This window comes from Serinus canaria, chromosome 9 (genome assembly GCF_022539315.1).
Source record: "Serinus canaria isolate serCan28SL12 chromosome 9, serCan2020, whole genome shotgun sequence".
Classification (NCBI taxonomy): Eukaryota; Metazoa; Chordata; class Aves; order Passeriformes; family Fringillidae; genus Serinus; species Serinus canaria.
The window spans coordinates 21,504,064-21,518,616 of NC_066323.1; the positions used below are offsets into that span (position 1 = coordinate 21,504,064).

At 44.7% G+C, this 14,553-nt stretch overlaps 1 protein-coding gene across 1 annotated transcript in view; it reads right to left on the minus strand.

Moving 5' to 3' along the window:
• Window positions 1-233: 233 nt before the first annotated feature.
• The window catches only part of HS6ST1 (heparan sulfate 6-O-sulfotransferase 1), a 187,355-nt gene continuing 173,035 nt past the window's right edge, over window positions 234-14,553 (minus strand). Inside the window, exon 2 of the mRNA XM_050978076.1 lies at window positions 234-6,375. Within this exon, the coding sequence (XP_050834033.1) occupies window positions 5,667-6,375 (709 nt within the window). The 3' untranslated portion in view covers window positions 234-5,666. The remainder of the gene's footprint in view (window positions 6,376-14,553) is intronic.

Consider the following 14,553-nt stretch of genomic DNA (forward strand, 5'->3'; position numbering starts at 1 on the left):
TATCATGAGGTTTAAGGGTTTTTTGCAATGTTGGCTCAAATGTAGCAATAGGAACCAACAGACTGCAGTTTCTGCTTGAATGTTTCTTGTTCAGGAGTCTGTTTTTGTAGCAGAAAACAAATATTCTCCATCAACTGCACTGGCAGCTTTATCTCTTTGTAATACACAGGCAAGATATATTACACTGAAACAGCAGCAAAGGCCAGTGTAAGGACAACACACACCACAGATGCTCAATTTTAGGGTTTATTTCATCTGCTAACATTCATCCTTGATCTAGACAAAAACAATTAGATGATTTTTTAAAACTTTATTTTTCTTGTGGAAGAAAAAACCTTTTAACACTTTTTGTAAGATGCTATAAATAAATATATAAAGCTTTAAGTGTTACTCGGCTCAAGTTAAAACAGTTGCCTTTTATTTTTTTTTTTTGTTGGTTTTAAGTTCCTGAAGTGGGGGGGAAAGTGCAAACCATACACATTCAGCCCAAAGGAATGAGTCCAGCCACAGTCACTTTCAGAGAAGCTGAATCTGTTTGATCTACAACATGGAGGATGGAAGGCAGGTGGGGGACAGTTGTATTTTTCTACCCTCAGTCACACAGCTCCAAGAGGAACTGAGTTCCTTGGTAAGTAAAGCACACAAGAAAGGGGAGAGGAAGAAGAAGAAAATGCTGCCTGCATTGACCTTTCCCTGCTCTGTGCAGACTGTGCAGCAGAGAGGAAAGAAGAGACAATCTAAGCAAGGTCCCAGATGAATGGAAATGACAATGCAAACCAAAATCAGATAGCTGTAGGGATGGTGAGAAATCCTCTGCCTCTAGTGTGTTTGACTGGCAGACTGCACATAAACACACAGGAACTTCACATTGAGAGAGGATGGGGATTTTTGTCTTCTCCTTATGGGGAAAAAAAAAGATTAAAAGGGGCAATAAAAATAAGTTAAATCATATTCCAATATGTACAAAACAAATCATGCTCAGTAAACCTTTTGAATATAAAATTATTCATTATAGTACAACTCTCTCAATCCAATCTCCAGAACTGACACGTGGGGGAAGTGAACAGGGAGGGGGAATTGTAGGGCTCTGAGGAGACAGACTCATTTGCAAATGAAGTTTTTTTTCAGCTTGCATGGCTAAGAATTACAGAGCTGGGACAACACAGGCTTTAACACCCGTGAGCTCATCAGGGCTGCATTCAGCTTGGCAGAATTCCTGTGGATGGGGTAGAACAAGCAGCCATGGATAGCTGGGGTTGTATGCCCTGCTCCCCTGAGCTGCTGCTCACTGACCTGTGCTGCAAAGGCTTGGAACTCTCCAGACCAGGCAGTGAATGCCAGGCTCCCTCTGCCTCTGGAACATGAGCTGCTACCATTAGTGGAAGTGAAAAGAGGAATGAAAAGAGAACACAGCCAGCCCTGGGGTTTGAGTTCAGCAGACAGTGTCTGCTGCATGCCAGGATACAGCTCTGAGCACTCAGCACAGGTTGGGGATGGATTCCTGCAGTGCCACCCCTTTTTTGTGAGGACTGCAGAAGTCACAGGCTGGGGATGAACTCCTGCAGAGGATTCCATACCTTACTGGGATCTTTCTTATGCTGCTTTCATTGTCATCCCACTTCTGTGAGCAAGTAAGGGACTGAGGGCTGCAAAAACATCAACTGAAGTGCTCCTCATTTATTCCAAAACGTTGGGCATAAAGGGAGAAATTCAGACAAGCCAGAAATTCACACTGACCCTTTTCTGACTTTTTTTTTTTTAATTTATTTTTTGACTTTGACCCCTGTGACAGCCTGGGCTGGCAACCTGACCAGTCAATCCTGCATTTTGTGACCTGGACAGGGTACAAGGTGGCACCTGACTGTCTGGAAAAGCTTGAATGAGGCAAACTCCTTCAGCAGAGCTAACTAGGATGAGACAAACCAGCAAGCAAATGTTCTCTTCAGCAAGAACACCCACCAAGCAGTGATGTTTACACTGTTTAGGGGACTAAAAGCAAATTGATTTCTTAGCCCCAAGAAGTCACAAAGTCCCTAAGGGACAAGTGCAATCCTGCACCTGCCTGCACTGCTCCCAGCACTCTCCTGAGCTGACCTGGATCATGATGCACTGACAAACCCCCTGAAGAAACCCTTCACGCCCTGAAGAAGCTTTTGGTGTGTCTGGAAGTCAGAGGAAAAACATTTTGGAAGAAAGGGGCAGACATTGAACAAGACTCTACTATCTGGCCACTACTTCTGCCAGAGTGCCTTAAAGCTGTTGCTCTCCATTCATTTTAAAACTACACACACACACTTTTCATGTTATTGTAGCATCAAAACATCAGTCCTACAAAGAAAAGAAACAGTACCACTTCAAAGTGTGGTACATATAAATCACAAAAAACTACATTCACATTATGTTAAAGAAGTTCCCTTGCACCCACTAAAGGAAGAAGACAGTGCCAGGTATGTCCTGCAGCCATGTTCTGGTACACAGCACTTAAAATCAATTAACAGCCAGAAGCAGAGCAGCACAGCAGCCAGGGTGAGGGATGGCTTTTGGATGATTCTTTTCATTCCCATGGCTCAGAATCTGTTTCAAAGTGCCCTCTACTTTTCATACCTTGGAGCACTCTTTTAGAGTCCCTAAATTTGTTAGTCCCAGTGTAGAGGTGGAAAACCTGAGGCATTGGCATGGGTGCAGGATTTAAATCTAGAAACTTCTGCCTCAGTACTGAGGTCAGCCCTCCTTTTGTGGTTGAAATGAAACTGTTAACCAAAGAGAATTTTCAATATAATTTCATTTCTTTTGCTTGTTCCTGCAATACATTACAAAAAAAAATTAAAAATGTTGGAGCAAGGTCTTCTACTGACATGCTTCTAAGGTCAGAGGCTGCTCCTGATTTAGACAGCCCTGCAGACAGATTCATTAACATCCAGCTGGTTCCTCAGAGCCTGGAACCCAGGAACAGCTCAGGCAGACACAGCCTAATCACAGTCCTGCTCTGAACCCCACACAGCCCCAGCAGTGAGACACTAACAAGGATTAACTGCAGGAACCCCTTGTGCCTTATGGATCCACCACCCAGGACACGCCTGAAAAGCTTTTGGGGAAAGGTGGGAACTGTGCATGTGCAACAGCTGCTTTTTATATCTCATGTGCTGCTTTTGGGGGTAAACAGCCTGCAAAGCTGCATTTTTAAAATACAAATGTTCTCTGTAGTTACAGCAAAATGTAAAAGTGATGGCAACTAGCAGACATAGCTTCTGCCAGTCTTGGGATTCAGAGAGGAGCAAATGGACTTGTAATGCCTTCTCTTGTGATGCCTTCTCTTGTAACGCCTTCTCTTGTAATACCTCCTCTTCCCCCAAGCCAACCACCAAATACTGCTTCATTTTTCTCCCCAGTTTTCACCCAGGAGGAAATGCTTTTGGGCAGGCTGCACATTTCTGGGAACAGGAGCCATCCTGTGGCAGAAGCACTGGCACAGCCTTAAAGACATGGACAGCACCAGCACCTACTGGTACCAGCCAAATGTGTGGCTGGCAATGTCCTGCTGTGCCTGCAGGCAGGTGAGTGTGTGCTTGTGCACTCTGCAGCAGCAGGGTCAGACCTGACCAAAATCCACCTGAAATCAGCAGGAAAGACATCCTCTGACTCTGGCTGTAACAGAATTGTCTCTGAGCCCTAAGTGCTCTTTGTGTTTTCCCAAGTTTTTAGCTGTCTTTGCTCTTCAGGAGAAAAATGTCTCCCAAAGCAAGGTGTATCCCCCCCAGAAACCCCTCCTTTGCAAATTCAGTCTGAACTTGAAACTGTGGGACACAGTGCACAGAGGCAGAGAAAGAATTAAAATCCAAACCAAGCAGCACATCAGTGGGTCTGTGTGATGGGGAAGGGATGCTGTGAAAATGACATGCTAAAGTTGAGTGCATCAGCTCTCTGCCTCTCCTCCAGTGGTTTCAATGCCATATTTGATTTGATATTGCAGTTAACGTGGCCTTTGAACATCAAATCCTATTCCATTTGGTTCAGAGTTTACCCCAAACAATGGCTGGTTCAGGTCTTGCAGGCTGAATAATAACAGAGTGAGACATGAACCAGGCAGAAACTGCTTCATTTCCATGCTTCCAGCCAAACAAAGAAGTGCTTGCAACAGCAAAAAAAAATAAGCCATATTTTAATTTGGTGAGTGGAAAGAGGAATTAGAGAAGTCATTGTTGTTCTATGACTCCAAAGTCAGTAAGCAGAACCTGGATAGACTGTCCCCACACTGGAGGATTAAACTTCCATGAGGCCCTAAAAAACAGCATTGAAAGAGTTCTGCTTTGAGAGTGGTCTGAGACTAAAAAAACACTCTCCATGATTCCCCTTTCCAGCTTTATGAACACAGCTTGTTCTTTTAAAGTAAGGGCTGCAGAACAGGCACCCTGCCAAAAGACAATGTGCACTGTCTCATAATTAATTTAGACCCACAGTCAGAAATTTTCACAGCTCTGGAAGAGAGCCCCATCCTGTCCCCACTTAAATCACTTCTAGTGACTTCACTGGAAGCAGGCTGATGCCCATTACCTCTTGATAAAAGCAAGTAAAAATAACTGAAATAATACAGCTAGGCAAGGTCTGTATGCTTATTCTGGGTCAGTATTTCACATAGCAACAAACAAAACAAAATCACCCCCTGGTCACGTTCCCATTAGTGACTTATCATCTGCAGGGTCTGAATTTTGTGCGGATTTATGAAGGAGTTGTTAAATTTTTCTTCCTTTTTTTTTTTGTAGTATGTAGGATAGGGTTTTTGTGTGCTGTTAACACACAATACTGATAGTGGCTTGAGTGCTAGTGGTGTAAGCTGACAGGACAACACATGAATGCAGGTTTGAGTCTATGGCTGACTTTTAACTTGTTTTGGGATCTGTCTGGGAAACAAATCTGGGAGTTTTGGGTATGAATTCCCCATTATTATGTGATGAAGCTGTGTATGTATATGTGATACCAGTGCAATGAATCAGAACCACTGTGCTAAGTACATTTCCCAGGCCATAGTCAATTTGCTTTAATGTTTCTTATCCTCTGACTGGTTTTCTTCTTCTTTTTTTTTTTTTTTTATGGTGCTCTACTTTCTGGCAGTGGCTGCCAGCTGAAATGCTGTGAGTGCCTGTGTTCTCAGATCCCAGCCTGACAGGATGGCCCATCCTCAGCTCAGTCACCACTGTCAGCTACTGACAAACAGTGCAATTCCCATCCCACCTCCCCCACCAAAGAAAACCTGTTTCCTTGGTTTTTAATTATGTATCTTTAGATCATTAGGGGATAAACAGATTTAAAAAAAATCCTACTTCTGCCATTTGTGTTAAAATCATGAGGATAAGAAACATTCTTCTGTATTTGGCCTTCTGCGTGGGTAACTGCATTTGTGCATTTTTTATCTCTGCATTAGAATGTTGACCCTTTTTTTATTTTTATGTATTTATTGATTTTTTTAAGAATCTCATCGGTCTTGTAAGAAACAGTAAAAAGACCCTATGCTTAAGGAAGCAATCTACCTTCTGTTTTACAGACTTGTTTTTAAATAAAATATTTTTTTGTTGTTTTTGTTTTTGTTTTTTTTTTTTTTTGTCATTTTTACTTCCACCATCTCTTATATGGAAACCCTAGAATATCATTAATATAAAAGTCTGCCTAGGCTACCACTTCTCTATAATATGGCTCATGTAGTCCTCAGTGGGCAAACGTCCTTGCTCCTCGGTCTCTTCCTTGGGAAGCGCTTCGTTGGAGCGGTGCAGGAGCCTCTCCTCCCTGTTCCTGATCCTCTGCTCCATCCTCTCCAGCTGTCTCTTGTACTGGTAGCGCTGCTGGAAGAGGTCCTTTGCATAGTCATAGAGCTGCATGTCCAGGTCGTTGAGCTCCTCGATCCTGCGGATGGTGTCGTTGTCCACCTCCACCCCGCCCGCCCGCGTGCTGTTGTACTGCATGAAGGGCCGGATGAACTTCAGGTTGAAAGTCCTCTCAAACAGGTACTGAGTCTTTCTCTGGAACTCTGTCAGGCCAAAGAAGGCCATGTCTTTGAGGTTTTTTTTGGCGCTCTCCAGCAGGATCTGCGCTCGCTTGTTCTCCGGGATGAAGGACATGTTGTAGCAGCCCACCAGGCTCAAGTCGGCCAACATCCTCACCTGGCGGTTGTTGGCCAGGTTGTAGGGGCAGTCCATGAACTCCTGCAGCGTGCAGCCCGACCAGTCTGTGCCCTCGTAGCACGAGGGCAGCTCCTCAGGAGTGGGTGTCCTGCCATCACACATGTGCAAGGAGGTTTTCCAGGTAGCTCCTCGCTGGACGTGGCGCCACTCGCTGAGGTAACGGGACACGGGGTCTCTCAGCAGAGTGATGTAGTAAAACTTTCTACAAGGGGAAGAGAAAACAGAATAAATACTCTGCTAGTGCAGACAGCAAAAAAACCCCACTGAGAGTAAGTCAACATCACATCATCCATCCCACTGAACTTGTGGGTTGTTTTTTTCCTGCAGTATCTCATGCAAAGCACTTTGTGCAACATTAAACCCGTGTTTCTCATTTTAGCCTTGCCAAGTAGTAGCACCTTCTCCAGGATGTCCATTGCCAGACTACAAAGTCAGAAGAAATCACCAGCACTGAACCAGCTCCCTGACTTCTGAGAGCGACTGTGGCTCCTGGCACTGCCTGGCCTTTCCCTCCAAGCACTGGGTGCCTGCTGTGGCACCAGGACCTGCTCCAAAGGACAGCCCAGCAGCCCCTCTGTCTGTGAGCTGGGCCCATCACCTCCACTCCATGCAGATGCTGACCAGGACACCCACTGCTTGACTGATCTGGCTGCCGAGCTGAAATCTGGGAGTCTGCAGGGAGTAGCAGGATAAAACCACAGGAACATAAATGAAAAACAATGGGAAATCAGCAATGCAATATGCTCTGCAGAAAGAGAAGGCTGAGCTGACAACCAGCAACAGCAGCAATAATTTATTCCCATTTCAGTCAACCCGATATTAAATCAAACAAACTTCAGACACACTTTTGACACGAGACTAAATAGAAGGGAAAAGCAAGACAACCAGGAAGAGCCCACATAATGACATGGGGCGTTCTTGCTGTTCCAAGTACAATGAAGTCCTCAACAATAGAAGCTGTCCCTAGAACTGAAAACATGACAGCTGTCTCTAGCAGAGACCCTCTGGCTTCAGCCCATCAAGTTCTGGGATTGACAGAGATGGCAGTCTGCAACAGAGAAGGAAAAGGGCTTTTCTTCCCTAACTGCCAGCAGCGTGGGACTGAGGTGTCTTTGTGTTTCCAGGAGGAGGAAATGCCTTCTCTAGCTCCTAAAGCTGGCACGTGCTTGCAGGGCACGGGGCTGTGACACTGAGCACACAGGGAAGCACCTGGCTTTGGCAGGAACACACACACATGCAGCTGGAAGTGTTTCACACAAGGGTGGTGGAGGATCCATGTCCCCATCAGAAATGCATCTTCAGAATGCACTGCCTTGCCAGCACTGTTCAGGAACACCAAATGGAATGGCCACTGAGATGGCAGTGGACAGTTTTTTGAGGAAAAAAATACAAAAGTATTCTGTTCTATCCAGTTTTAACAGACCCATGTTTTCCTAGCACCTTCAGTATTATTCTTCCTAGTAGTAACTTAAATTTCTGCAATAAGAGCAATTTAGTTTTAAAATAATACCTCAGAGCCATTGCCCAGGAAATCTCATCTTAAGTAATGTTGGCTTTACTAATTCATTATAAACCTGCTGAAGGCCAAAGCAGTCAGTTTTGGTCTTTCCAACAATGGCAGTGAGTGTCCACCCCAGCTTCAATTCCTCTCCTGCTTTCTGCCCTCATAACGAGGGCTGGCACAGAGATTTGTTAATTTTGGAAGCCATTCCATCTCTCTTCAATAGCAAGAGTATCTCACAGTAATTCTGTCCAGTACTGTTTGTGTACAGGGACAGGGAGAAAAAGGGGAGCAGGTATTTTCTTATAAAGACTTTAAAAAGCCTTCATCTTTTTCCTTCCTTTACCTTGCAGCCTGCAGTGATTCCACTGCCCTGCCTGAGAGGCAGCCATAATTCACACAGACTGAGCCAAGAAACCTCCAATAGATGGGATAAAGTACAGCAGTGGGAAGAAAAGGAGAGCAGTGATGAATGCCAGATGTTCAATGACAGACAGTGGTGCTAAACACTATCAGCAGTTTTTGACTTGTGAACTGCAGTGGATTTTTATTTTCACTGATGTAATCCAAAGGTTGCATTTTTCACTGAGCAGGTCGAAGCCATTTATTATTTTGTGGCTACAGAAGCAACTGGAAGGGTTGCTTCTCCCTGATCCCCAAGATCAGGGACTCATTTGTGTGTGAGGTAACCACAGACAAAGGAGGAGCTGATTCCTGTCCCAACATGCCACCTGTACAAGTGTGGATAGGGAAAAAAAAGAGGAACTGGTATCTGCATTTGGCAGACAGGGGAACCACAAACATTAAATGATGTGCATGAAGTCAAATAGAAGTGGCAGAGTTGGCATGAATCTGATTCCTGCAAGGCTGAGTCCAGCTTATCTTCTCTCTGTGTCTCTGCTTAAACTTTAGGAGACTGTGAGTAAATCAGATGAATAAATATCATGCAAAGCTTCTGGAGTCCACTGAAACAGAGACACTGAACAGCACCTGGACTGGAGAAAGTTTAAGGAGCAGGAAATTCTTTCTTCACACCTGTACTATAAGAGCTATAGCCTTAGTCAATGTAGTACCCTGGTAAATATTTTACCATGAGGGACCTTTCTCAAAGATTCATCTCAATGAATGAAAAGCACAGGAAATAGGTTACAATTTCAGAAATTCTACTTTGAATTCAATTTGCCCCTTTCTAGGTCTGTCACATAGAAAAGTGCTTGAAGGAAAGAGCTTGCCTCCTAACACAGAAATCAGATTTATCTTTGGAAACTGGAACCAGGCTCCTGGAAGTAACTTAAGGAAGCTGCCCCAGTGGGGCATAAATAAAATAAAATAAAACAAAAAAACCACAAAAAAACCCCAAAAAACAAACAAACAAACAAACAAACCCCCAAAAAACAAAACCCAAAAACCAAAAAAACCAACCCCAAACAAACAAAAGATTCCCAACAACAAAAATCCCCCTAACAAAATAAAAACAACCCAAACCAACCAACCAACAACCGTAATACACAAAACTAAACAGACACTTTAAAACAATAGTTTTAACTGCCTAAGTGGAGATGCACCATTGACATAGAAAGTTATGCTCCCAATTTTGTATTTAGCTTTCTAGAAAAGGTATTGGTTTCTGAGGAGCAGATTCCCTCAGCCCTCAGCCACTTGGGAATTAGAGGGATGACAGTGCAAGTGTTCACTCAAGGAACTTAGGATAATGAAATTTCTGTTCTTGAAGTATAACTTGGGATTGCCTTTAAGTTCAGAGAAAAATTAGGTAACTGTAAATCATTGTCCATGAGCAAGCTGGGGGAACTCTGTTCCAGCATGGCTGAGAGCACAGGCAATGCCACTTTTCATGAGGAACCACATGACAAGTGCTTTTTTTTGTCATCAGAGATAAAATAAACCCATAAACCCCGTGCAGCTGTGAGTGCCCTTCATTCAGCATGGTGTCCCAGACAGCCACTTCACTTCAGTGCTCCTGAAGGCTCATTTCAGAAGCGTGGTTTTCTCCTAGCCCAGATGGTTCCACTCAACTGTGCCTCATAAAAAAGCCCCAGTTTGGCCATGCAGTGTCATATCTCACTGGCCTTTCTGGACTTACAAGCTTGAGCAAGACAAATGGACACTGGAGTTAGTGAGATTTGTCCTCCCACACGAAGCTGAGCAGAGCAGCACTAGCGCTCTTGGAGCTCCCCTTCTCCAACCCATGGGGCTGGGATCCCCTGGGGCACAGGGACAAGCACAGTCACACCTCTGCCTTTCCTTGCATTGCTGCTCCTGGCAGTCCCAACATGGAAATCCAGCTGCAAATCCACCTCTGAGGGATTTGCAGAGCTCACCTCAGACCTGCATGCAAGTTGCACAGTGCCCAAGGCAAGAATCCCTGGAGTATTTATTAAACAGAACACAACAAAAAGAATGGTTTTGATCAACAACCCTGCACCTGAACTGAAGTTTCAGGAAGAAGAAAATCCTGCATTAGAAAGGAAGGCCAACCTTGTGGTCATAATACACAAATGAATTCAGGAAACTTCACTTCAAGTGCCCATTCTGCCAAAATTAGCCCCAGACAAAGCTCTCTCTCCCTGCCTCTCTCCCATGTGTGAAGGGCTGACAATGTCTCCTTTGTCTGTTTTGGAAATTCAAAACATAACATCTTTTGGAGCAGGAGCTGTCTCCTTGCAGGATTATGCAAAGCCCCTGTTTCAGCATGGATTGAGGTCAGAGGACAATGGTTAACTGCAGGCATATTTTCATGACACGGGTGTCAGGGGCACCACTGCCCTACAGGATTCCCACCCAGACCTCTCCTTCCCATTCTCACATAGCAGCACAAAGCAGCCTTAGTCTTGCCAGCAGAGTTTTGGGGTTTTTTTAAGCAGGGCCATGCTGCAAATGCAGTCACTGAGCAGCTTGGGGTTAAAAATAACCCTTTGTTGTGTGGCTGAAACTGCCATCTAGCAATATTCTGTCTTCATTCCTGTCAGCAGGTTCCTCAGCTAATGAAGGGGAAATGAAACCTTTCTTCCTCTAAAAACTCAATTCCTTCTCTTTTGCTAATAACCAGTCAAGATAATTCTGATAAAGTGACAGATTCTAAATATGATGCTACCATTTCTCCTCAGTTAATTTCCACTCTTTTTTTCATGCCAATGCATCCTTCTTACTGCTGCTGGTCTCTAAATTCTGCCAAGAACTGCTTATTTGACTGTGCAATTCCCTATTCTTTCCTGTGCTTAAATGCTTCCTTCCCACTTGGCCATTTCTCTCTCTTATTTTTTTTTTTTAATTTTCAATTTTTACAGGTTCTTTACTGAGCTTTCAAGCATTCCTCCCAGGAAAAGCAAAGTATGTAACAAGTCCTTTTTGATTACTGTGGTGGCCTTCCATCAGATAAAGAACAAAATACAGCTATAGCCACTTGCAATCACAAATGCTTCATCTGCCTGCCAGGAGGGGGAAGGGGAAGGAAGCTGCATGGGTCAGCTTCAGCCATATAACCCCAATCTGTCAAAGCAACATTCCCCCAGGCTACAATTTTTCTACAGCTAAAAGAAAAAAAAAAATTAAAACATCATTCTGTATCTTTGCTGAATTAACTGAGCAGGGGGTCTGGCATCCTGCAGTAATGAGGGACACTGTGTTTTGTTTAAAGATGCAGTAATGTCAAATTTGGGGCTGATTTAAGGCATCCCTGTCAGTATTGCACACCCCACAAATCCCTGGTGAGAGTCCTTATTCCATTTCCACTGGCTCTCACTGTAAGCAGTTTTTTCACTGAAACCACCACTGATTTTGCCTCCCAGCAGTGAAATGCACTGGTGCAGCTGCCCTGCTGTTGGTCTGCAGGGACCAAGGGAAGAAGAAGAAGCAGAGCACTCAGCACCCTCCCTGCCATCACCTAAACCCTGCCTTGGCTGGAGCAGCCAAGGGCATTGCCAGGTAAGGGTTATCTCCCCTGGAAATGAGCAGAGCATCCTTAAGGAACAGGTGAGTCATAAGTGAGCCAGGTGTCTCTGATGATGGATGAGCTGAGAATGTGGCAGGTGAAAGTCCATAAAGAGTTGATATTGCCATTATAAAGTCACACTAAATGGTACCTCCAAAGAGCAGGTGTATGAGGAACAGTTTCCCCCTTGTGCACAGAAAATAACCTTCTGCTACAGTGGGAAACTCTGGGTGACTCTCCAGCCACCTCTTACTCCAGTAAAAGCTGCCTCCTGCCTTATTTACCCAACCCATAGTCAGCACTTTTACAGCCCAGCCTTGCAAAGACTCCACCTATTTCCCTGTTTTCCTCTACCCTGTTTTTCCTCTTGCATAACAAGCACATTCTCAGTTAGAGATTGGAATTTAATATATGTACAATGATTACTTCCTTTGGTTGCAAATAGCCCTAATTTTTCTCAGTCTATTTCCTCTCATCTGTTGTTCATTTAGGCTCTTCCTGCATTTCACACACAATAAACTCTTCATTCCTTTAAAAGTCATAGGAACAGAAAGAAAAACCCCAAACAAACAAACAAACCAAACTGTCTTTTCTGTCCTCTATGTTTAAATAAAGATTGCAACACAAAACCCCAAAAGCCAAGAGGCTGAACAGCAAACCCAATCCTCCAGCTCTCAGTTTGGGTAAACACCTCCAGCAGTGATTTCCTTTGCCAGGAAAGGAGGGGCTGTCAGGGCTTGCTTTGGGAACCAGGTTTGTTTTGCATAATTGTGTTTGTTTTGCCTGATGGTCTCTGCTCTTGGGACTTGGCTGTATTAAAAGACAGGACATTTGGAAATGTAACAACAATCAATGCTCTGCTCACCCTCCAGATCCTCGCTCAGGGAGGATCATCCTGGGGGCTGAAATCATCCTGGGGGCTGGTTTCACCATGGGCCAACTCAGAGCCAGCCCAAAGCAATGCTCAGGCTGCTCCAGGAGGCTGAGGCAGATGAGAAGAGCCACACCACTCTCTTTGCACCCATGCATTTTATAAAATATGGGCAATTTGGGATGGTTGCAGTCCTGGTGATGCAGCCTGTGATGATCCCCCTGCAGAGCTCCTGTGTGCACCCAACACCATGGCTGTGTGCCAGCAGAACAGAGTCTGACAGCAAGAAAGGAGACAGAAGAGCAAGCAGCAGCTCAGGCATTTCCCAGGAGAAACACCCACCCCTCCATCCCTCCATACAATCTTAAACAAAATCTCCCTTTTGCTGTCCCAAGCCATGCATGGGCTGGCTTGAAAACACCAGAGACAGCCAAAAACAACTGCAAGGCTTCTCCAGACTGGTGGGGAAGAGAGCTGGAGACTTGAGACCCAGGAGAAGGTCAGTCTGTGTGCTTGATCCAGCCACATGCAGCACCACAGAGCAGAATTTTGGGATCTGCAGGAGCAGTGATGCCCTGTGCTGCACACAGGGTGAGGTGTCTCTGTTCAAAGCTGACCTACAGTGAAAGGCAGGTCTGCAAAGCAAGAGTTAGAACAGTGCTGTGCTCCTGTAACTCAGGTGTTCCTCCTGGAATACACTGGCAAAGGCAGCAGAGCTGGAGTGGAGGCACAAAGGATGTAAGTCAGCCCCAAGGGCACAGGGTTTGTTTGAGATCTGGTTTGTCACAAAGTTGGGAGCCTTGACACCCATGCTGGGAGTGGCAGAAAGACACAGGCTGTTCCATCCTGGCTGATATGTGTGGTAACACAAGGGAGCAGTTTATGTCTGGGATCAAAAGGAGCATCAAGGTAGCTGTGGCTGGGCATTCATTTCTCTGAAACCCCCAGAAATGAACACTTTCAGGATGACCACCTCCATTTATCTCCATGAGTGAAACAAAGTGCACTTTTTCCTCAGCTCTCAGTGCTCACTGTGTTCACACCACACTGTTACACTCAGCCCCAGGTCAGATTTGTTAGCAATGTACTAACAGGCTTTTCCCAGGAAGCAAGTGTGCTCCTGTCACCCTCGTGTCTCACGACTTTTTTATATCCAATTAGCAGAATAGACACAGATAATGAGTTTTAACAACATCTCTGCTTTTCATAAAAATTGCACTGCTGTATAAGCACAAGAATTTCCTGTTGAACTGTCTCTCTGCAAACAAGTTAATCTAAAAAAAGATACATGGCATGCTATGAACCTTAGGAGCAAACCGCCAGCTCATTTTTCAAAATGACAGATATGATGAAAATTGGACAAAGGCTTGGAAAAAAACTGTGGGGGTCAGGGTGAGGGGAGCAAATGGGGGTGGAGAGAAAGGCATTCCAGAGCTCTCTGGAGCCTTGGACTCCTCTAGGACCCATTAAAAGCTTATGTTACTTGCACCGTTTATAAACAAGAGCTTTCTTTTGCCATAACTTTCCTCATGTGAGGAGCAGTTTAGGAGGTGGTGACTGCTGTCTTCTACTGCAGCAAGGCACCAAAAATGACAGCAAGCTACAAATCAAATTCCTTTGCTTTAGCAGCTTTCTGAGTTTGGTTGCTGTGATTCCTGAGTGACCCCAGGAACCCCCCCAATGGAGAGCAGGTTGGAATGGTGACAGATGGCACAGGGAAGTTTCAGTGCCAGAGGGATTACAGCAGTGCTGCCAGGGAACAGATGGCAGAAAGGTGGACTGCAACCTGTGCTTAATTCTTTGCATTCCTCTGCTTCTATTATTGCCCCTGCTGTCAGCAAGGCAGGAAGTTTCAGGAGGGAAAAACATGAAACAAAGATTTTCTCTGCCTTCACTTAGTGGTTCTGTCACAGAGGCTTTCAGTTACATTGATTTTGGCATTACAAAACACAGAGAAGTCAGTGATACATAGCACTCATATTAACCATAAAATGTTTGCTAGAAGGGTTCTACAGCCCCTTTTTTTTAAAATATCTTCCTCTGTGTGGCCACATTAGAA